A 21,630-nucleotide genomic window follows, 5' to 3' on the forward strand; every position below is an offset into this window, starting at 1 on the left:
AGCAGGGGGGAAAAACACCTTACTTGAGGAAGTCTGTTTCCCTCTGGATTCTCATTGTCTGGGTGCTTGTTAGACTTTTCCTGGAAGACACTGCGGAACCAATGAACTGAAATAAAGATGGTTCTTTAAGGTAGTGAAACACGCACTGTCAAATATTAATTTGATTATAAATGACTTATTACCTCTGGCCTGATCTCCACTCAAAAGTTAGATTGGCATAGCTACTTTGGCAAGGGATGTAAAAAACCACACCCCTGACCAATGTAGCTAAGCCAACCTAACCCACAGAATAGATGCAGCTCTGGCAGTGAAAGAGAGCTGTCAACACTTCGTCTGGGGAGGTGTGTTCTGACACTGACAGAAAAACCCCTTCTGTCAGTACAGGCTGTGTGTACACTGCATTAGTCTCCAAGTACATTTACAGTTAAGAGATTATTCCAGCATAACCCCATAGTGTAGACCCAGCCTAGTCCAATGGAAGGGTTTTTTCCAATCAGTGTAGGAATTCCACCTCACTGAACCAAGCTAGGTACGTCAATGGAGGCATTCTTGCATTGACATAGCTGAGTCTGCACTTGAGTTTAGGTCAGCATAGCTATGTCTGAGGAGTGTGGCTTTTCCACACCCCTGACCAATGTAGCTCTGTCCACCTAACTTTTCAGTGTAGAACAAGGGCTGGTCTACACTGAAAAGTTCGATTGACCCAGCTACATCCCCACATGAATGCTTATTGTTCAAGGTAAAACTCACTGCAATTCAGAGGCTTCAGATAAGGCCTGCTAAACCAGTGAATTTCATCTGTGATTCACACTAAGAACCTCCGGCTCCTGATAAAATAAATGTGAGTTTTACTATTTACTTCAACGAGAGCAGGATCAGATCCTAAATTTTAACCATTTCATCTGTATTCACCAAACAGAAACTACTACTGCCGCAGGTCTGTCAATCACTAACAAGTTAGAAAGAGAAACAGTAAGAGTCAGTCATCAATAATTTGCTCTGCCTCATCAGTCTTTAATGATGGCTGAGTTCTGCTTTGGGCGTTCCTAGAATTGTGTATGACAGGCTTGTCACCACCAGCTTGTTTAAATCAGTACTGTGCAGTATAGGCAGAGAAGTGAACTAGATGGACGAAGGAATGAGGATGACTATGAAACCTTCAAACATTTTTAATTGTTTAGGGCTCAGTTCTCATCCAGTCCTGCATGGCTGTGCAGGAGAGTAAAGGGATCTCAGGCCACCCTGCAGGGCTCACTCATCATAAATCCAGACCTGAGGGAACAATAAGGCCCATAGACATGATATTGTCCCCTGCAAGGTAGTGCATGGGGAGTGAGAAGAGCCCTCAACCTGCATCCTTTATATACCAGCCAGCAACTATGTTGGTTCTGAAAATGGGCCAACCCAATCAACTTCCCCTGCCTCCAACTGGGTGCAAAGCAGAAGCTCTGGAGGAACTGTGATTCAGAGGGATGTCTCTGACTCTCGGATCCTTTCTGGAGCTATTCCCTCACGCTGGGCTGAGAGTCAACTCTCAGCCTAGTCCTTATTGTTTCCCCCAGTAACTGTTTCATTTACCTGGGACTGGTGTGGTGGTGGTGGTGAGATTGACTTTTCTCTATAACCCGGTGTTTCCAAATGACCATTCAAGAATCGTGGCCCTTTCAAAGACTTGTGGACAGTTCTTCTCTCTACCTCCAAGTCTAAAATTACAGCCAAATTTCATCCCATCATTCCTCTATCACGCACTTCAGAAAAACATGGGATTTGATTAACATTATGCCACATTTTATCCCAGGTCCACATCCCAATATCTAAGAACAGTTCTAGCCATTTTGGAAAAGGTTATTTGGCAAGCAGTTTTCTGGTAGTGGAAATCTATCACAAGTTCCTCACTAAAGAAGTGTTTCCTTTTGCATCTTCCCCTAATTTAAGATTTTCTCCTCTCCTAAAACCTCCATCCAAAAGTAAATTAGTGAGCAATGGCTTTAGGATCTTATGCTCGTAAGCAGGATCAATTATCATAGCTATTTATAGCATGAATAAAATGTGAGTTAAGTTTTCGTTTTTGCCTTGTGGTGAAATCCTGCACTCCTTATGCAGCAAAACTCTGCAGGCCCTCGACACAATTGTGTCTAAGACATCTGAAACTCCCATTAACTTAAATGTTTGTAGTGTTGTTGTGGCTGTGTTGGTCCCAGGATACGAGAAAGACAGGACAGGTGAGGTGATAACTATTATTGGACCAACTTCTGTTGGTGGACGGTACAAACTTTTGAGCTTCAAAGAGCTCTTCTTCAGGTCTGGAAAAGGTAACCGGAGTGTCTAAGCTAAATACAAGTTGGGACAGATTGTTAAGCATAAGCACGTGTGAACTCACAGAGAATGCTTGGGCTCTGAGATATCTGTGAGATTCTCTGCAGTTTCCTGCAGAGAACAGAAAAATACACTTCTACCAACTACTTTCAGTGGGGTTAAGGTCCAATTTGGCTTTAATGCAGTCATACCTTGAAACTCTTGGGCTGTATCATTCCAGCTGGATTTGCTTTCCACATTCACTCCTTTCTTTTTTAATTTTGTGACTGACAGTCCACCTTCCAGCTCCTACGAATACAAAGATTACCTGTCTATAATCACACAGGCCCATTCCTTAGAACACCGAATTCAAACACATGCCTGTGCTCAGTCTAGTCATCACTCGCCTCAATTATTGTCGCCTCGTCTCCTTCGGCTTCCCTGATAACAATATCGTTCCCCTCCAATACGTCTTAGGCTATGTCTACACTACAGCTCTATTGTAAGGTCTCCCATGTAGCTGCTCTATGCTGATGGGAGAGAGGTCTCCCGTCGGCATAATTAAACCACCCCCAACACGTGGCGGTAGCTATGTTAGCAAGAGAACCTGTCCCACCGACATAGCACTGTCCACACCAGTGCTTTTGTCAGTGAAACTTCTGTCGCTCAGGAGGTGTTTTTTTCACACCCCTGACCGATAAAAGTTTTACCAACAAAAGTGCCTGTGTAGACATAGCCTAAAACACAGATGCTAAAATGATCATCCTTCCCCATCATTGAGACCATTTCATTCCCCCATTCAAGTCTTTGCAGCATTGTTCCCTTACCCTAACTACATGGAAACTCCCCTGAAGGGACTTAGGAGGTGTCCAGGTCTGTGGGTTGGGAACGGAAAGGTATGGAAGGAGGAGGGTTGTCACTGCACTACCAGACCACCCTCACAGTATAAATTTCTTCCTAACCAATGAGATTTGTACCCCGTGGAGATAGTAAGTGGATACAATCTCAGCATGTGGTGGAGTGCAAGAACTATAGTAGTGCCAGGCTGTCGCACATGGTGGTGGTGGTGGTGGTGGTGTACAAGTGGGACCAGATTTCTTGTACACATTCCCCCCTTGCACACCCAAGCAGCAGGGCACAACCAGGCTCTGAGTAAGAATTTCAAGATTTGGCCCTTTCTGGACTTCTCATTTTCAGATGGTTAATTTTTCTAATGAGATCAGAACAATCCCAGAGAAAACATTACGGGACACGTTGAAGTGTTATTCCCAAAAGGAAATCTCTGTATAAACCTGTCAGTTAAACACAACATTCCCTGAGCAGGGTGAATGGCAAATGTTGTAAGTTACTAGCAGCTGAAACAAAACCATTCTTGCATAATGTCAGCAGCTCATAAGTAAAAGAGATGTATTACAATAGTTTTAATTGGCTGTCCCAATAAAGAACCAACCATTTGAACTTTCACAGATTTCAATACCAGAAAAGGTTAAAACCAACAAAGACGGGCAGATAAAGAAATAAAAGTAATGAAACTCGACAGCTACCCGGATTTTGTCTCTCTGTAATATAATACAAAATGTTATGGTCAAACAGGGATTTACCATTGCTGTAACTTGCCTGGTTGGAGAGGTCTTTCAGAAAATTCTCATCATTATCTTCATCAGCAAAGAGTATGTTTGGTGGCTCGTATTCTACCAGAAATATCTTTGTTACAATGGCACTCTCCCTGCAGTCTCTGAAAGTTAATGATCAAAAGGCTACAGATAGCTATAGCACAAAATGATGGGTATTATTAGAAAGGAAATCAGTGGTGAAAATGGGTCTTTTATTGAAACTCCTCCTGCTAGCCAGATTACTATTTCAGCAAGCTGCCATGATCCCGTCATACTCCCAATCAATCAGTGCTTTCACAAAACGGTGGAAATTCTATGGATGATGAAAAATTACCAGTTAAAAATGATGAAACTATGGATAATTTTAATACCTGTTTCCCTTTTACATAAGATATTCCTGATATGCCTTAATCCATGTCCTCCTTCTGTCCCTCCTACTGTACAACTTACTTGTGGGGGGGGGGGGGGAAAGGTGATAATGCCACATGGAATGGGAGCACTTGCCTCCAAAACTGAGCCACATTCAGCTTGCCATTCCATACCATTCGTTGTATGTCCTTGCTAACATTTGATACCACAGACATTCACTGTCCATGCCATTCATTTAGCATGGGATGAAGGAGCTGAGAACGTGTCTTTTCACAACCACAACAAAAAAAAAAAAAGTATGGTCTGGACAGCAATACCAAGAACTATATATAAGCCTTGATTCTGCAAGTCCTTGCACAGGGAATGCAAGGTCGTTTCACTCCAGGGCAAGTATGAGCAAAGGCAACAAATGATTGCCAGTAAAGGAACAATAGGCACAGTCCTCCAACTGGAGTGGAAGTCTCCATTCCCTTGGAAATGGGAGAGGGCAGAGAGTGAGCGTGTGTGATGTGACTGGGTTTAAATGTGAAGTTTTGTTACTAGTCAGAAGACACTTGATGGCCTTGAAGGAGGATCAAGTCCCCTGTTTCTCCCTGTCCTCTCCCTCACATTTTACCTTGCTCTTATACATGCAACGCTGCACCTGAGCCATGGAGGATCAAGTCCTCATTGTTGGTTCCATATCCATTGAGCATATTGCTAGAAAGCTAATGCACATTTTTATAAATTTACTATATATCTGTGAATCACTGGATACTTTGACATCGCATTGGTATCCCTGGCAGTTTTAACTGTCAGCCTAAAAGACAGGAAGAGTACTACTATCTCCTAAGGAACATAACTAGTAAGAGAGTCCTTAGGGTGGAGTTCTAAGAGCTGCATAGTCAGCACTCTCCCTCCCTCCCAACTGACTAAGCATGTCACTGATACGTCAGGCCTGAAGTCTGGGAAGAGGGAGTTCCGAGAATGCTCTCATACCCACATATGCTGCATGACAGAATATTGTGCCATTATCATATCATGTGCTTGATTTCGAATGTAATGAGACAGTATGATCTAGGAATGACCATGGAACAACTACATTCTAACCCTAGCTCTACCACTCACAGCATGGTGTTGGGCAAAGCTCTGATGCGCGTGGTATAAGGGCCTAGAAAGATAGACACAGGAGCAGTGGAGTCTATTTCCCTATCTGTAAAATGGGAATAATAATATGTGCCTACCTTACAGTGTCATTGTAAGAATGTGTTAATCTTTATAAAGTGAGCTTATTATTATTTTATAATAATAATTTACTTTGATTGTAAAAATGTACTTATGTTGTTAGCTCTTCAGGGCAAAAACTGTCTTTTTGTTATGCATTTGTAGCATATCTAGTGCAATTGGTCCCTGATCCATGGTTGGGGCAATACAAATAATTGCTATATAATAATAATAAATGTTCTGGCATAGACAATACTGATGTCCATACAGAGGACTACATGACTATTACTTCGATTGTAAGCTCTTTGGAGTAGGGGCTGTCTTTTTGTTCTGTGTTTATACAGCGCCTAACACAATGGAGTCCTGGCCCATAACAGGGACTCCTAGGCACTACAGTAATGCAAATAAATTACAATAATTATAATGCAATATAGACAGTTGCTACTTACTTGGTGACTGCCAAAGCTTTTACTGTTATTTTCCCATCAGGTAATGTGATAGGTCCCTTATACTTAAAAGTGTTACGTTCTCCATAGCCAGGTCTCCTAAAGAGTTCTGGCTTACTTCCATCTAAAGTGTAATATATAGTAACATCAGCAGTATCTGAAAGACACAAATAAGATAATTACCAAAACAGTATTAGGGCTGTGCAAAAATAAGCGCCCTGATCCTGCAAACACTGACACATTTGAGTTACATTACACATGAGTAGTCCTATTAGCTTCAACGCGACTAGTAACATTAATGAAGTTAAGCACATGCATGTTTTCAGGATAGAGATGTAACGGGTTAATTTATGCAAGGTACTTATGAAAATGGGTACTCATCAAAATCACAATAAAGTGTGAATGCAAACTCAGTATCAAAAAGTGAGAAGCAAATTACAGAATAAAAAGAACAGGGTTTATAGTACAGATTTAAAGCTGTTGTTTATACCTGATTTTATTTCTACATGTGTATTTGTGTCTATTTCATGTTTAGCCTTCCCTGGCAGAGGGAGTCGAAGTGGTATAATCTGAGGCACTGACACTGAACCAGCAGTCATTTTTCTTTGTACTGATCTGAAAAAATAGCATATGTTTCTTTTAAAACATAAGAGTGAAGCAGAAATGAATCTTCATGCAACTCCACACCCCTATTCCACCTCCCTGAAAAAAGAGAACATTAGATGCAGTAAATTGTTAATCCTTATAACAACATTCTTATCTGTTTTGCTGTCCATTGAAAAGTTTTTCCTATTGAACCAATCTGAGCACGCTAAAAGAACTGCAACTCTGGAATTTTGGACAGAGTGTGAGAAAAGTACCACTACTTTCATTCCAATCTGACCTTCATTGCATGAGTTTGATTGATCTCCGCATACACAGCTGAAACCAGCTTTGCCAAGGTCAGCCCTGTCCATGAGGTGTCAGTGATACATGCCGCCGGATCTGAGTGACAGTTCATGAGATAATCATGAAGAGTGTTGGCCTTGTTTATAATAGATGTGGCTCCATCCACCTAATATCTCATGTAGGAGAAATCAGCTACTTGTTTCACTATGTTTATATGAGTGTCTACATGGAAACCAAGATTATTTGCTGAAGAGGACCAAAATAAGGCACTCTCCGCTATTCCTGAGTGGTGTCTCGCCTGCCGTATACTATATTAAGACAAATGATGCTGAACATGATTTTGGCATGATTTACAATGGCCAGCACTGTGTCATCAAACTTAATTGCGAACAACTGTGCTTAGAGATGATAAAAATGTATAATATAGACAAGCCCCTAATGCAGGTCTTGGTGGTCATGTTCACAGCCAAAGACCTTGTCTACACTAGCAAGTTCTGGTTTTACAATCAACTTTCCAACCCTCCCAACATGTCTGTTACATCCCACACATCCACACACAAAACTACTATCCATTCTGCACAGACGTTCATTCGTTCATGTGAACACTGGGATTGCACTTGTTCTGATCAAGGGTAACTATAGTGTCAGTCTGACTCTGCACTATTGTATTGCCTGTACTGATATCAAGCACTGGTATAGCAATTTCAGCAGCGCCATTATTCCTCCCACCAGAAACGCCGGGATGCAGCACATTTGCCAGAATCTGCCACCTCTAGCGCAGAATTAAAAAATGGCAGAATCATTCAGATTGGTTTTCTACACCCTCAGGTGGCCAGCTGACCATACTGGTTTATTTGAATAGCTGATTGTTTCTTATGCACCTGCGGGAGGCAGAACCAAAAATTGTAATTCTGTTGGTGCACAGAGCAGGCATCTCACCGCATTCAGACTAGATGCCAAAGCCGGGCAGCCACCCGCACCCGCTGGCTCTAGTTGTTCTACACGGCTCCCCCGGCCTTGGGCTCCGGACCCCCCCAACCTGCTCCCGCCCCACTCCGGGCTCTGGACCCCCCCAACCTGCTCCCGCCCCACTCCGGGCTCTGGACCCCGCCCCCATCAGGCACCCCCCGCCCCGGGCTCCGGACCCCCCCAACCTGCTCCCGCCCCACTCCGGGCTCTGCCCCCCCCCACCGCATTAGGCTCCCCCCGCTCTGGACCCCCCCAAACTGCTCCCGCCCCACTCCGGGCTCTGGACCCCGCCCCCATCAGGCTCCCCCCGCCCCGGGCTCCAGACCCCCCAACCTGCTCCCGCCCCACTCCGGGCTCTGGGCCCCCACCACCGCATCAGGCTCCCCCCGCTCTGGACCCCCCCCCCAAACTGCTCCCACCCCACTTCGGGCTCTGGACCCGCCCCCATCAGACTCCCCCCGCCCCGGGCTCTGCCCCCCCCCTCACAGCATCAGGCTCCCTCCGCTCTGGAACCCCCCCCCAAACTGCTCCCACCCCACTTCGGGCTCTGGACCCCGCCCCCATCAGACTCCCCCCGCCCCGGGCTCTGGGCCCCCCCCACCGCATCAGGCTCCCCCCGCTCTGGACCCCCCCGCAAACTGCTCCCGCCCCACTCTGGGCTCTGGATCCCCCCCCCCCCCGCATCAGGCTCCCCCCGCTCTGGACCCCCCCCCCAAACTGCTCCCGCCCCACTCCGGGCTCTGGACCCACCCCCTAGTATACGGCTCCCGGGCTCAGGACCGGCTCCCGTCCCCATCCCGGGCTCACCCCGGGGCTCCAGTCGCCCCCCACGCGGCTCCCTCCCCGTTACGCCCCCGGCGCCCCCGTTACCAGAGACGCTGCACAACCCGCAAGAAGGCGGCCCCGGATTGGTCTGCCTCCGGCTGCGCCATAGCAACCGGGGCTCCTCCGTGACGTCATCTCTCCGCGCCGCGCCGCTGCGGGACCTGGCTGGGGGTTGCGCCGCCGGGGTAGTGGATTAACCCGCGGCCGGGTCCCGGCTGCCATGGCCGAGGTGAAGGTGAAGCCGGAGGTCCCGGACCCGCTGGAGATAGAGAACAGGTGCGGCTGAGGGGCCGGGGCCTGGGTGGGGGTGAGCGGTGCTCGGGGGGGTGCGGGCCCCCAGCGCTGGGGGGCGGGGATGGGCAGAAATGGGGGCAGGGCTGGAGCGCAGCTGGGGTTGGGGCGGGGCGCTGAGAAGGGCTGTGTGTTGTGTCTTTGTGTTGTGTTGTGAACTGACTCTGCTCCTCCTCCTCTTCTCGCCTCCAGGATCATTGAGCTCTGCCACCAGTTCCCTCACGGCATCACCGACCAAGTGATCCAGAATGACATGCCCCACATGGAACCCCAGCAGCGGGCCATGGCTATCAACAGGCTGCTCTCCGTGGTAGGGTCACCTCCCCATCAGTACAGCCAGTTTGGCGCTGCTGGAGGGAGCTCACAGCCCTTTCATATGCATGAACTCCGAGGATTTCATCAGCCATTACCAGTGTAGAGCAGCTGCAGAGTTGGCCCTTGTGTATTAATCTTCCGGGATCTAGCAAAGCAATACGAGTGTGTTTCTGTTAAGGACTGTCACTGCATCGTAAACCTCATTGGTATTGTTCTGTAATATAGGGATAACCTGAAAGAGCCATAGATTTACCTACCCTTATTGAATCCTGTTGATGTCTGCTTTTAGAGGGAAGATGACATCCTGGCCTCATGGAAGTCAAAGGAAGTTTTGTCATTGACTACAGTGGGGCCAGGATTTCACCCAATGTTTACTAGATTTTAGGTCAAAGTGTACGGGATTATCTCATATCTTTTGATTTACTGTAGTTTTAGTTGCATTTATTATTATAAGGCACATGTAACCAATATAACTGAGTGCCATTTATATGCGAGCATGGAACCAACCAACATATTGCCCAAAATGGCGACCATGTTTCTTGCATTTCTCTACAGTAGCCAACGCAGCTTCCCTGAGAGGATTTGAAGTGGTGATTAACAATTTAGTAGACTGTCAGGAAAGTCCAAGCTTTGCTGTTATAGTTAAAGCCTTAATAACCAGACATCTTGAATCTTGCTCTAAAAGTGACCAGGCCTGAGTCCTGATATAGATGTATATGTCAGAATTGAATTCCAGATGCAAGAGGCCACCACTGAGAATACTCCGCACTCATCTCTCACATGCTTCACCCTTGGGATAAATAGCAAGTGTTCCCTCTGAGCAAAGTTGTGGCATATGAGAAGAGCATTCTTTGAGATAACTGGGAGCCTAGACTATTTAGGGTTTCCGCCTGTAAATTAATTGGCAGGCAATGTAGAATATGATGCACTGGTATAGTATGCTTCCATCTGTTTGCCCTACCTAAAAAGGTAGATCTTCAAAGTTAGCCCAAGTTAGACCATGTTGCACTTGTCCTCCCTTGAGGTAATGGACATAGGTAATCATGGCAAAGCCTGCATCTGAGGGGAATGGTCACCATCTCTTGGCCAGCTGAAGATGAAATAATGTATTCTTAGTCACAGCTGTTGTATGGGAGTCTGGGAGTGATAAGGAGAAGAATCTAGCAGCATCCTGAGAATGTAAATTATTCTGACAGTAGGTGGGTAAATGCACTCAACTGAAGGAACTGTCACAATTTTTACTGCAGTTTAGAGTGCTTTCTCATATATGACATCACCTCCATCTTATCTGAGCTGAGCCTAAGTCATATTTTTTTTACATTGCCTTGTGTTTTCAAGCTAACTGTTGGCTATGTAAATGAGCAATGAAATGATTCAATGGACATGTTACGGCAGGCTGAGAGAGGTGCATGTTGGAGCGTTACATCCTTTGTGCAGTGTTGGAAGAGGAAAGAGTAGATTTCTACATTTTAGTTAATGACGTGTTGCAGGAAGAGGCCAGGAGCAATGTCAATAATCTCTAGCAGCTGGATGATAAATGGACAGAATATTTCCTGAGCAGAGCTGTCTAAAATGTCCTGGTGTTTCCAAAGGATGAAAATGTATTTTGGTCTGTCTTTTTTTTTTTTTTTTATTTAGGCAAAATTAAATGAGATTTAATGTTTAAAAGGTAAATGTCAAGCTCTTATAATAGTATTTGTGTGTGTCTCTTTCAGGGACAGCTAGACCTTCTCAGGAGCAACACTGGCCTTCTCTACAGGATCAAAGAGTCTCAAAATGCTGGGTAACCTTTATTTTGTTGAAGGGACAGTTCTCGTGCACTCTCCCAGTGTAATCGTTGTGATGGTAGCAATCAAGTGTTATTCACCCATTCATTCCAAGATGGCACATTTACTTGCTTTGGGCCCCATCTTATAAATGCTGTTGGAGGTCATGCTTCCCACTGTGAATAGTTGCATTGAAGTTGGATTATGTGGTGTTGGAAACACTATTGTGGGTAGTAAAGCCCCCCCATCAGGTGCTCTGATCCATGCAGGCAGACCTGTATGCTCAAGTGGAGTCCCACTGAAGTCATTGGGGCTCTGCTGTGGGTCCAGGGGTCTGCCTCGATGGAGCAGAGTGCAGGATCAGGCCCTACATTTGTAACAGTCATCCAACCCTGAGTATATTACTCTGTATACTAAATGGGGTTTTTATTTGGTTCATAAAATGTGCCTTTACAAAACTGAATAAAGATGTACTCTGTTTGCTTCAAAGAAGGAAAATCCCCAAACCTAACGGTCCTCCCCACTCCACCGCCCCCCTCAAATGCGCACACCTCTAATCCACTCTCAAATGCTTCAAAAAAGAGATGTTGTGGCCTGGAGCTCAGCAGAATCAGGCTTTCTTAGTCCAGTGGGGAAGGCAAACTTCAGAGGTGAGAGCACTTTGTTGCACCTTCCCAGATGTTCCATCCAGGGGCTGCTTATTTTGGGTAAGATTTTATTCAGGATTGAGCTACTGCAGTTGTAGGTGAGCAAGTGGTGCTCGTGGTAGTGATGGGGAAAACCAGAGTAGTGCACCAACAAAATGCTGAGAGTGTCTATGGCTGCCTTGACATGGCATGTAAGAAACAATAAGAGCTGTCTGTAATAACAAGGAACTGCAATAACTAGCTAGTGCCAGTTGCTTTCTTTTTGTGTAATTGAATTCATTTCATAGTTTTGCTTTCCACAGTTTAAAACAAATCTAGTTTATTTCTATCCTGCTGGACATTCACAATAACTAACACCTGCCCCTTTTGTAATCTGTCCTTTACAGTAAAATGAAGGGATCTGACAATCAAGAGAAGCTGGTCTATCAAATTATAGAGGATGCAGCCAACAAAGGTGACTTCTTCAAGGACTATTTTAATTTTATTCATGACCTGTGCTAGCTCCGTTGCTTAGCATGTATTTGGGGAAAATGGTGTGTACTGTTTCTCAATACTCAAGAATTAAAGGCATGATAATATACAAACAAAGCATTACTAACTCTGGCTTCTTTACTCTAGTTGTTTTAAAAGCATCCGTTTGAGGCATTACATGCTTAACTAATCACTAAAAATAAACCAGTAAAGTATCAGTATCCACATTAGGACTTTAGTCAATTCCTCTCCCAGCCCCTTCTGTGACTAGAAAGTATAGATTCCCTATAAAATATCCTCCCCTGCTGGACTGTTTCATATCCCAAACTCTCTGAGCGAGCCTAGGAAAACAGATGAGCCTTGCAGCATATGAAGGCCAACAAACTGTTAGACTGAAGAGTGAAGGGTTGAGAGTTCCAGAACCAAGGGGCCCTCAGACAAAATGGTTTCCCCATTTTTTGGTCAAGTCTATTGACAAAATAGAACTCCCCTGTATGAGCTCTCAAAGCAGGCAAGTTCTTGTTATAACAACTGTAGGGAGATGTTTGAATAATACGCGACACAGTGCATCCTATTTAGCAACACTGATGTGAATTCTGAATTGGAAGGAACAGCTCGGGCCTTGGCTTGAACATAAGAACAAATGTAATGTGCCTGAGACTTGTAATGCTCTGTTCATGTTCATTTGAATTCAGCTTTCCCTCTTTTCATTTTAAACAGGTATTTGGAGCCGAGATATTCGATACAAAAGTAATCTACCTTTAACAGAGATAAACAAGATACTGAAAAACTTGGAGAGCAAGAAACTTATTAAAGCTGTTAAGTCTGTGGCAGTGAGTAATCTGTAGTTTTAAATACTTGAAATACTGTATATACTGCAAAGTATGTTTGTTAGAGCAGGTGACGGGCAGTCAAGAAACTTGGGTTATTCTCCCAGCTACATCACTGACTCTCCATGATCTTGGGAAGATCACTTAACATCTCTGTACCTCAATTTGCTCCTCTATAAAATGGAGACAATACTTTAACTACGTTGTAAAGCACTGACAGTCTCCAATATAGGGCACTATCTAAGTGCAAATATTAGAGAAGAGTAGAGGTGCAATAACTTTAGCAAAGGGTTGCTGGTATCATTTATTCAAAACAGTAGGAATCACAATAATCCTTAGAACAATCGTCTCTTCTGTTACAGTGCACTGCTTAGGCCAAACTAAAACTTCTGTGCTTTGCTCTTTCCAGACTATCCCCACAGCCAAAATTTTCTTTGGACATAATTTCTCTTAAGTGGGGGAGAGTTTTTAACCTGCTGATGGTTATAGCTTTGATTCAGGAAAGCATTCCTATTCAGGACAGACTTAAAAGACGTGCCTAAGTGCTATCCTGAATCAAAGTCTATACTAATAACATGACTTCAATGGAGTTGAAAAAGCATCTGACCCAGTTTACAAATACTTGATTTGGAATATGTAAACCATTTATGAGATGGCTTTGTGAAGTGTATTCATCCTTCATTTATTGCAGAATCCAGGGGCTTTATTGCAGCTGCTTCATGTTCTGAGCTGTTTTGGTCTCTTGTCATAGTTGTTAATGAAGCGTCACAAATGCTCACTTTAAAATGTGTTCATTAGGCACTTGTGTTTTAGTGCAGTGTTGCTGCAGCCGTGTCAGTCCCAGGATATTAGAGAGAGAAGGTGGGTTAGGTAAAATCTTTTACTGGACCAACTTTTGTTGGTGAGAGAGAGAAGCTTTCGAGCTACAAGGAGCTCTTCTTCAGGTCTGGGACTGAAGAATCAGCTACCGGTGTAGCTTGAAAGCTTCTCTCTCTCAGCAACAGAAGTTAGTCCAGTAAAAGATATTACCTAACCCACCTTGTCTTTTCTAACTTGTATTTAGTGTAATAAAACCTTTTTCCTATTCATAGTACTGAATTCATGTTCACCAAAAGCTTGGGTACCGCTTATTGCCTACAGCATAATACATCGCTCTGGAATTACCAGAGCAAGACTTATAATTTACGGCTAAAGATACATGTTTATATTTAAAAATCTTAAAATTAACTTCTCCAATTTAAAGATGCCATTGTATAACTTGAAAAGTCAACCCTCTGAAGTTTCATAGCCCCACTATATTGTATGTGTAAAGTTACCTGACTCTGTATGTCATCTCAGACAATGTCCTGTTGTAGCTGCCATGAGTCAAAAAGCAGAACGAGTGTCCTTTCCACAAAATGAGTAAACTCTCAGAAGTGATTTTAAAATGGAAGTTGATTTAACTGGGAAATGTTTATAGCGGGCCACAACTGCTCTTTTGGCTAGGTCTAGTGCTAGTTATGTATTAAATAATTTTTAAAGCGGTTTCTCATCCCCTTTAGACTAGGTCATCAGTCATGCTTAATCATCATGCTGTTATAGGAGGGGTAGCTGAACAAGTGTTGCTGAACCGCATTCTGACCTGAAGGAGGGTCAAAACCAGGCTCGAAACTTGGAAAGACATCAGATAACAGACTAAATTCAGACCTTTTGCAACTTCTTTGAAATGAAGTTGTAGTGGTTCCCACCCTAGTGTGAATCTGTCCCATTTTCTTTAAAGCCCTTTATCTTTGATGTGTAGTTTTGTTTACCTTTTCCAACCCTGCTCCATAAAACAAGTTTGAGAGTCAGAATCCAAAAATACTACCCCCTCTTTAACCCAGGTATTCTTGGAGTGCAGATCATGCTAATAATGGTTTGATGCAGCTATGCACTTCCCATGTTTCAGGGCACATGGTGCTACATGGATTGCTTCTATGCTTGTTTAAATGAAATTTTCCTTTCATGGAAGATTTTCAGCTATTAAAAAAATTGTGTATATTGTTCAATAGGCCTCAAAGAAGAAGGTGTACATGTTATATAATCTGCAGCCTGACCGGTCCGTGACTGGTGGGGCCTGGTACAGCGACCAAGACTTTGAATCTGAATTTGTGGAGGTGTTAAACCAACAGTGTTGTAAATTCTTACAGACTAAGGTGAGGGATTGCTACAGATTAACCCATCTTTGATTGTTTTTACAGGTAATTGCTTTTCCTTTAAAAACTGGTGGAAGAAAAGTTTTGTATATAGTTATTAATATAAAAATAGGTGGACTTGGTTATGTAGTTGGACCATAATTCTTCATTGGCATTTTCCTAATTTAATTTAATTGCCACTGCAAATGTATGCAATGGATCATTCACCTTAATAAACCCATAATTTGTACCTTTTAAAAGAAAAGGAGCATCATTCCCCCAGATTCATATCTCAAACAACAAATTAGCAAAGGTCAACTTTCCCATACTGCCTCAGTTGTGCAAAAAAGTTGTCAGCCCTGATTATTGTGAACTGTGCCTGGAAAGTGGTTCTCCCTATCCGTTCTCCAGGGAAAGCTCAACCTCCATTCTCTGAGTCCTAGTCCAATCGTGTCAATTTCCCTTTCCCTCCAAAATGAACATTACAGGCTGCTAGCTACGGCTGCGGTTTTTCCATAGTCGGCAAACTCAGAATGATGGTCCCTACGTTCTAACGCCTCAGGTCAATGTAATGTGTCCCGTTACTGTATATAGTGTTAACTAGTAATTTGTCACTTACTGGTCATTGTGCAATATGGATCTAGGATTATTCCATTTGTTGACAATCATCTGCTTAAAACAGTGGTGGGGAACCTTTTTTCTATCGGGGCCATTGACTCACCGAAAAAATCAATTGCGGGCCACACACAGTCCTGGGGGATGGGGGCTGTGGAGGCTTGGGGCTTCCTCTAGGGTTGCCAACTTTCTAATTGCACAAAACTGAACACCCCGTCCCTTCTCTGAGGCCCGCCCCACTCTCACTCCAGCCCCCCTCCCTCAGTGACTCACTCTTCCCCGACCCTCACTCATTTTCACTGGGCTGGGGCAGGGGATTGGAGTCGGGGTGGGGGTGAGGGCTCCAGCTGGAGGTGTGGGCTCCGGGGTGGGACCAGAAATGAGGGGTTCAGGGTGTGGGAGGGGGCTCTGGGATGGGAACAGGCGGTTTGGAGTGCGGGAGCAGCCTCAGGGCTGGGGCAGGAGTTTGGGTTGTGGGATCTAGCCATATGGCACTTCAGGCAGCTCCCGGTCGGTGGCGCAGCAGGCCTAAAAGGAGGCTCCCTGTATGTCCTGACTCCACTCTGCTCCTGGAAGCAGCTGGCGTGTGCGGCCCCTAGGCCGAGGCGCAGCCAGGTGGCTCTGTGCAGTGTGCGTTGCAGGCACCGACCCCGCAGCTCCCATTGGCCAGGGAGCTGCAGAACCAGCACTGGGGTGGCGGCAGCATGCGGAGCTTCCCTGATCGCCCCTGCGCCTAGGGGCCGCAGGGACATGCCGGTCGCTTCCAGGAGCTGCGTGGAGCCAGGACAGGCAGGGAGCCTGCCTTAGCCCCGCTGTGCTGCCGACCGGACTTTTAACGAAGGCCCGACAACCTTTGTTTTCCCCCACAGGCCAGATGAAATTAAGCAGGGGGCCAGATTCCCAACCCTGGCTTAAAACATGGCAGAGACTGTCTGGAAATTGCCTCTGCAGTGGTTTAAAAGCGGCCTGTTGTATACCTAGAGACGTTCTCTTCACAGGGAGCACTGACTGCGTATGTCACACTCTCCCCTCCATCCTTCCCCAGGCAGAAGCAGCTCATGACAGCAAACAGAACCCCATGATACAGAGAAACAGTTCGTTTGCATCATCCCATGAGGTGTGGAAATACATTTGCGAGCTGGGCATCAGTAAGGTCAGAATGGCGTTTAACTTATCACCTTTCAAATTGCTGCCGAATGGCTAACCTTCGGATTTGGACCCTAAGTCCTAGTTTTGGTGCCTGACTTGATGCATCCAAGTTTGCATATTGGTCTCGTATATTGCAGTGTGTATGGAGTAGGCGGTTAGTGCTGCACTACATTCCAGAGCTGATATAGGCTGGGATTCCCAAAGGCACCTAAGGGAGTTAGGCATCCATTGCCCAGTCAATGCAAATTGGGACCCATTTTCTTTTGGCAATCCCAGCTACAGGGAATTTTATAATTGCTTTGTTGGAATTTCCCTATGAACATAAACTGAGATTCTTGAAGTCAGCTAGGAATTTAGCCACACAGTTTTAATGGGAGATGTGTAACAAATTCCTATCTGCCTTCAAAAATCTCCACTATAATATGTAAGAGCAAGAAAACAGCCAGGGGTTTCCTGTTAAGTAAAGATCTGTCACAATCCTGGTCAAGCTCTCCCTGCTGGACACTCACCAGGCTGCTGTGTTTGGACTCAGCTAGATCCATGTGCTCGAAAGCTCCCGTTGTTCACTGGGTAGGCTCTGGTTTAGCTGCTCTCTCTGGCTGTGGCCTCTCTGGCACCCTTCCTGGGTGCAGACTCTGTCTGGTGTCCTTTCTGGAAGTGGGACCCCATGGCCCTGCTGTCCTGGCCCTAGGACCGGTGCTGACCCTCAAGATATCTCAGTAGCTTTAGCACGCCCATTCCCAGAGCTTTCGCCTTGTGAACACTCTGATTTACAGTTGTCACCTTCAGGGACGCATGATCGTTGAAACGACTAGACACAGACTTTGTAAAAGGACTTCTAAAAACAGTCGCTCTGCTTTAGACAGCATGAAATATACAGCTCCATAACAACAACACATGCCTGTGTGCCATTCCCTGCCTCAGTTTCCTCACCACTCTTGAGAGTTCTATGGGATTTGGATCAGTGTCTCTTCAGGATCTAAGTGCTCTGTTGAACTGCAATCCTCCAGCTCAAGGCTTCTCCAAATGTGTGTGTGTGTGTCTGTGTGTGTGTGTCCCCTTCAATCAGTGTCCTTCAGCTCCAGCTGATCTGACCGTCAACAAGGTTCCCTCTAGCTCATGACACCTGGCCCTTTATTCCTCTGTCTTCCTCCAAGTCCTCCTTTAACTTCTCACCCTTTGTGTTTTTAAGCTCCTGCCGTGATACCTCTCTTGGTCCCCTTTCTGGGGATTTTCCACTCCTTAAAACCGTAACTGGTCTCTAAAGGCCATCTATTCAGAAATAGACACTTGGCACTCCTCCCTGTTTCCTTAGAGGCAAGAACATCATAATGATGATCATAAGGGTTAAACATTATGATTGACCATAGTTCATAATCTCAAACAGAATTCATAAACTGTACTTAGATTTCCCAAATCATCATAGGATTATTGGATTATCAGATAATTGTATCTGAATTATTGCAGACATTTAAGGAGTATGGGGAAATCCCACTTGGAAAATCTATCTGAAAGCCCAGCATTATTTTAAAAGAACTGTAAGAAAAATGGTAAAAATCTCTCTCTTTGTTCTCCTCTTTTCTGCATAACTGCAGTGATTCAGTGAATTACGTGCCTGTATCAAGGCTACACCAGATCTCTAAAGTCTTAGCAATGATGTATGAATGTCATCATTAATTAATGAGAGTTTATTTTCCAATTGCTACACCTTTTCTCTAGTTGTTACCAATATTTTTTATTTTTTTACAAAATTGCCTTTAGGTCGAATTGTCAATGGAGGATATCGAAACTATTTTAAACACACTAATATATGATGGAAAGGTGGAGATGACCATTATTGCTGCAAAAGAAGGGACAGTTGGCAGTGTGGATGGACACATGAAATTGTACAGAGCTGTCAATCCTATCATCCAACCCACTGGGTTAATCCGGACACCCTGTGGACTCTGCCCAGTAAGTTACTTATTGTGTATATGGAGGAAGAAGTACTTACAAATGTAGACCCAGGTCCGGCAAACACTTAGTCATGTTACACACAAGAGTAGTCCCATTGACTTTAAAAAGTCAGTGGAGGTCACAAATGCCTTGGCTGTGGAGTAAATAAAAGACTGATACTTTTATTTAGCCCATGATGTTTCCTGTTTACACATTGCATCTCGTCCCTTGATTGCATGGTAAAAGGACACTGTCAAGTTAAACATGCTCCAAAATGTAGTTTTTATACACAAATGTCTGGGAGATCTAAGACCAGCAGAAAGTGTTTTAATAATTTTTTGTTTTGTTTGTTTTTAATTCCAATGGGAAGCTTATCCAAGCTCATGCCCCGGCTGAGTGACAACCCAAACATTGGTGCATTGTTATAACGCATGGGAACCAAAGAGTGACACTCCCTGGTTTACTTTCACTGTCCAAGATGAGAACTACAAAAAGCCTTGCAGTAAAAAAGCAGAAATAAACAGTAAATGCTTCTAAAACTCTTTAGCTGTAATAATCAAAGGCGTTAAATGTGAGTAGGAAATGTTTTCAAACCAGGGTTTTAACCAGACAATGTCCGTTAGCTTCTTTCTGGCCCTCTCTCATTTTTAATCTCTTTACCCTCAGCCAACTCATTTATTGGTATAATGTGTGAATGGAGGTTTTTACAAGGGCTGTTTGTATTGATGTAATGACTTCTTGCCCATCAAAGCCCCAGCCTAGCTGTTGATTATTCCTGTTCTTTGCGATGGCACTGTGGTCTTGTCTGATGGATCGAGAATTGAATGGGGAGTCATAAAACGGGTTCTAATCCCAGTGCTGTTCCTCTGTTGTATGCCCTTGGGTAAGGTATTTCACCTATCTGTACCCCTTTGTCTTGTCTGCTAACTTATAAACTGTCCAAGGCCGGGGCAGTCAATCACTGTGTGTACAGTGCCTAGCACAGTGGGGCCCTGATCCTGAGTGGGGCCTCTGGTGCTAGTGTAATATAAATAATGATCTCTGTCAGGGTTGGGATTAGATCTCATGATCTCCTGGATCCCAGTCTTGTGTTCATTCTACCCCTCCGTGGAGCAAACATTTCAGTGTTTTACTTCCAGTTTTGAGGAAGTCTACTTACATTTGCTTTCATTTTACCACAGGTCTTTGATGACTGCCATGAAGGTGGTGAGATTTCTCCATCAAACTGCATTTATATGGCAGAGTGGCTAGAATTTTGATGGCAAGATGAGAACCGTGGCTTGTACCCACTCTTTGCAGCCTACCTTCATGAACCAGTTTCCTTTTTAATTGTGGACTCGTTTTTTTGTGAGCCACTTCAGGACATGGCGTTTATTTGTTTTAATTACATGCAGAGAAGCAACACATTGGTTTGTTAGCAGTCCTGATAATGGACCAAAAGTGATGCACTACTTGAGGTCAAGTGATTGATGGCAACCTATCCCCATTCTCACACCAAAAAGGAAGGCATGGTAACTTGACAAAAGGACTGGGATGTAATAGAAAATCTTGGAGGGTTATGGATAGCTCTGTACTGAAAGGTACATTTTGAACATGAGAAAATAAGTTGCTAGCTCTGATGTTTACAAAGAACTTCGATATTCAGAGCAGCAATTCTGAGCGGGGAGCGCAGTCCTAAAGGCAGCACCTTACTCCAGTGGTAACAAAAGTCTGGTTGGAGACAAATGTTGCATAACACAGGCTCTGAGCACATTGGCAAGCATCACTCATTGATTCTTCCTTCTCCTCTTCTAGTGTTTTTAAATAAAACGCTATTTGAATATCATCAGGTATATTTGGTCTGTTTTCTTCATTACTTCCATTACAGTAAGACAATGGAATAGACTGCCTTGGGAGGTTGTGGAAGCTTCTTCATTGGAGGTTTTCAAAAGGATGGTGGATCACCATCTGTCTTGGATGATTTAGACACAACAAATCCTGCATCTTAACTGGGGGTTAGACTAGATGACTCTTGCAGTCCCTTCTAGCCCTATGGTTCTACAGTAGAACCTGGCTGTAGGTACCCAGAACTGAGGGGCATTTAAGATTTTCATTTCACTCAGCAAACAGCCGGAGAGATAATTTGTTAATCATTGTCAGTGCATTTTTGGGGATTAAAATCACATAACTGAGAGATAAAGCAAAGTATTTGACTAGAATGACAGTGATATTTTAAAAAATCTTCACAGTTTAGTCTTACAGATAGGAGAGTGTATTTCACATTGCTGGTTTACCATGGATTAATGTAAAATCACGCCCTCCAGAAATGTACACACATCCTTCAGCAAAGGCTTCTAGGTGGGATTGGGATAGAACTAGAAATAAGCTGAGCTCTTTTCCTTCGCCAATGACGCCCATTGCAAATGATCCAGCTCTTCACCCAAATCACGAACCAAAGATTGGGAGACCCATGGAATACTCACAATTGGCCAGCTATTCAGTAGAGAAACTTGCCTAACTTCTTATTGGAATGATTGTTTTGTTTCTGATATTTACATAGGGGTGAGGGAGATGGGGGGCGGAGATGGTGTTCTCATCGATCCTTTCGGTCAAAGGGAGGGGCCCAGGCACAGACATTCACATCCTGGTGGGGAACACATGGTGACCACCCAGATGGTGTTGCCAGGATGACTGGCTTCCTTGACCACAAGATACTGTTCTGAGAAGGACTGCTGAACAAAGATGGAGTCCACCTATCAAGGAAAGGGAAGAGTATCTTTGGATGCAGACCTGCCAATCTAGTGGGGCAGCAGACAAAAGCCCACAGGTGAGTCTGTAACATAGAGACCTGGGTGGAACATGAGCAATCAA

The 21,630-nt window shown here is 44.4% G+C and overlaps 2 protein-coding genes across 10 annotated transcripts in view; one reads left to right on the plus strand and one right to left on the minus strand.

The window, feature by feature from the left end:
* Window positions 1–8,741, minus strand: part of DZANK1 (double zinc ribbon and ankyrin repeat domains 1) — a 35,321-nt gene extending 26,580 nt beyond the window's left edge. For 2 of the 8 annotated variants that reach the window (XM_008173922.4, XM_005287465.5), the window contains exons 1-7: window positions 7,696–7,825; window positions 6,417–6,541; window positions 5,930–6,083; window positions 3,913–4,030; window positions 2,508–2,604; window positions 1,579–1,703; window positions 24–106 (exon numbers count right to left, since the gene is read on the minus strand). In XM_008173922.4, the coding sequence (XP_008172144.2) occupies window positions 24–106; window positions 1,579–1,703; window positions 2,508–2,604; window positions 3,913–4,030; window positions 5,930–6,083; window positions 6,417–6,541; window positions 7,696–7,748 (755 nt within the window). In that variant the 5' untranslated portion in view covers window positions 7,749–7,825. Of the gene's footprint in view, window positions 1–23; window positions 107–1,578; window positions 1,704–2,507; window positions 2,605–3,896; window positions 4,034–5,929; window positions 6,084–6,416; window positions 6,542–7,695; window positions 7,865–8,533 lie in introns of those variants that run through there. The other 6 variants (XM_065589815.1, XM_065589813.1, XM_065589816.1 and 3 more) reach the window with 6 other exon arrangements.
* POLR3F (RNA polymerase III subunit F) lies at window positions 8,538–20,605 on the plus strand. 2 transcript variants are annotated; one of them, XM_065589818.1, is made up of 9 exons: window positions 8,538–8,884; window positions 9,092–9,209; window positions 10,930–10,997; window positions 12,014–12,081; window positions 12,819–12,931; window positions 14,959–15,102; window positions 16,742–16,849; window positions 18,607–18,798; window positions 19,962–20,605. In XM_065589818.1, exons 1-9 carry the CDS (start codon window positions 8,829–8,831, stop codon window positions 20,037–20,039), a joined length of 945 nt encoding a protein of 314 aa, XP_065445890.1. In that variant the 5' UTR covers window positions 8,538–8,828; the 3' UTR covers window positions 20,040–20,605. The 2 variants fall into 2 exon arrangements, with proteins under 2 accessions (XP_065445890.1, XP_065445891.1); XM_065589819.1 differs by lacking the exon at window positions 16,742–16,849 and having other exon boundaries at window positions 8,727–8,884.
* Window positions 20,606–21,630: the final 1,025 nt, after the last annotated feature.

Source organism: Chrysemys picta, chromosome 3 (assembly GCF_011386835.1).
Source record: "Chrysemys picta bellii isolate R12L10 chromosome 3, ASM1138683v2, whole genome shotgun sequence".
Taxonomy (NCBI): Eukaryota; Metazoa; Chordata; order Testudines; family Emydidae; genus Chrysemys; species Chrysemys picta.

What these genes read in the sequence shown, in the direction of transcription:
- POLR3F (XM_065589818.1), top strand. Translation starts at nt 8,829, where the DNA reads ATGGCCGAGGTGAAGGTGAAGCCGGAGGTCCCGGACCCGCTGGAGATA. An exon ending in TCAACAGGCTGCTCTCCGTG is followed by an intron (nt 9,210 to 10,929) that starts GTAGGGTCACCT and finishes TGTCTCTTTCAG; the next exon opens with GGACAGCTAGACCTTCTCAG. An exon ending in GCGAGCTGGGCATCAGTAAG is followed by an intron (nt 16,850 to 18,606) that starts GTCAGAATGGCG and finishes AATTGCCTTTAG; the next exon opens with GTCGAATTGTCAATGGAGGA.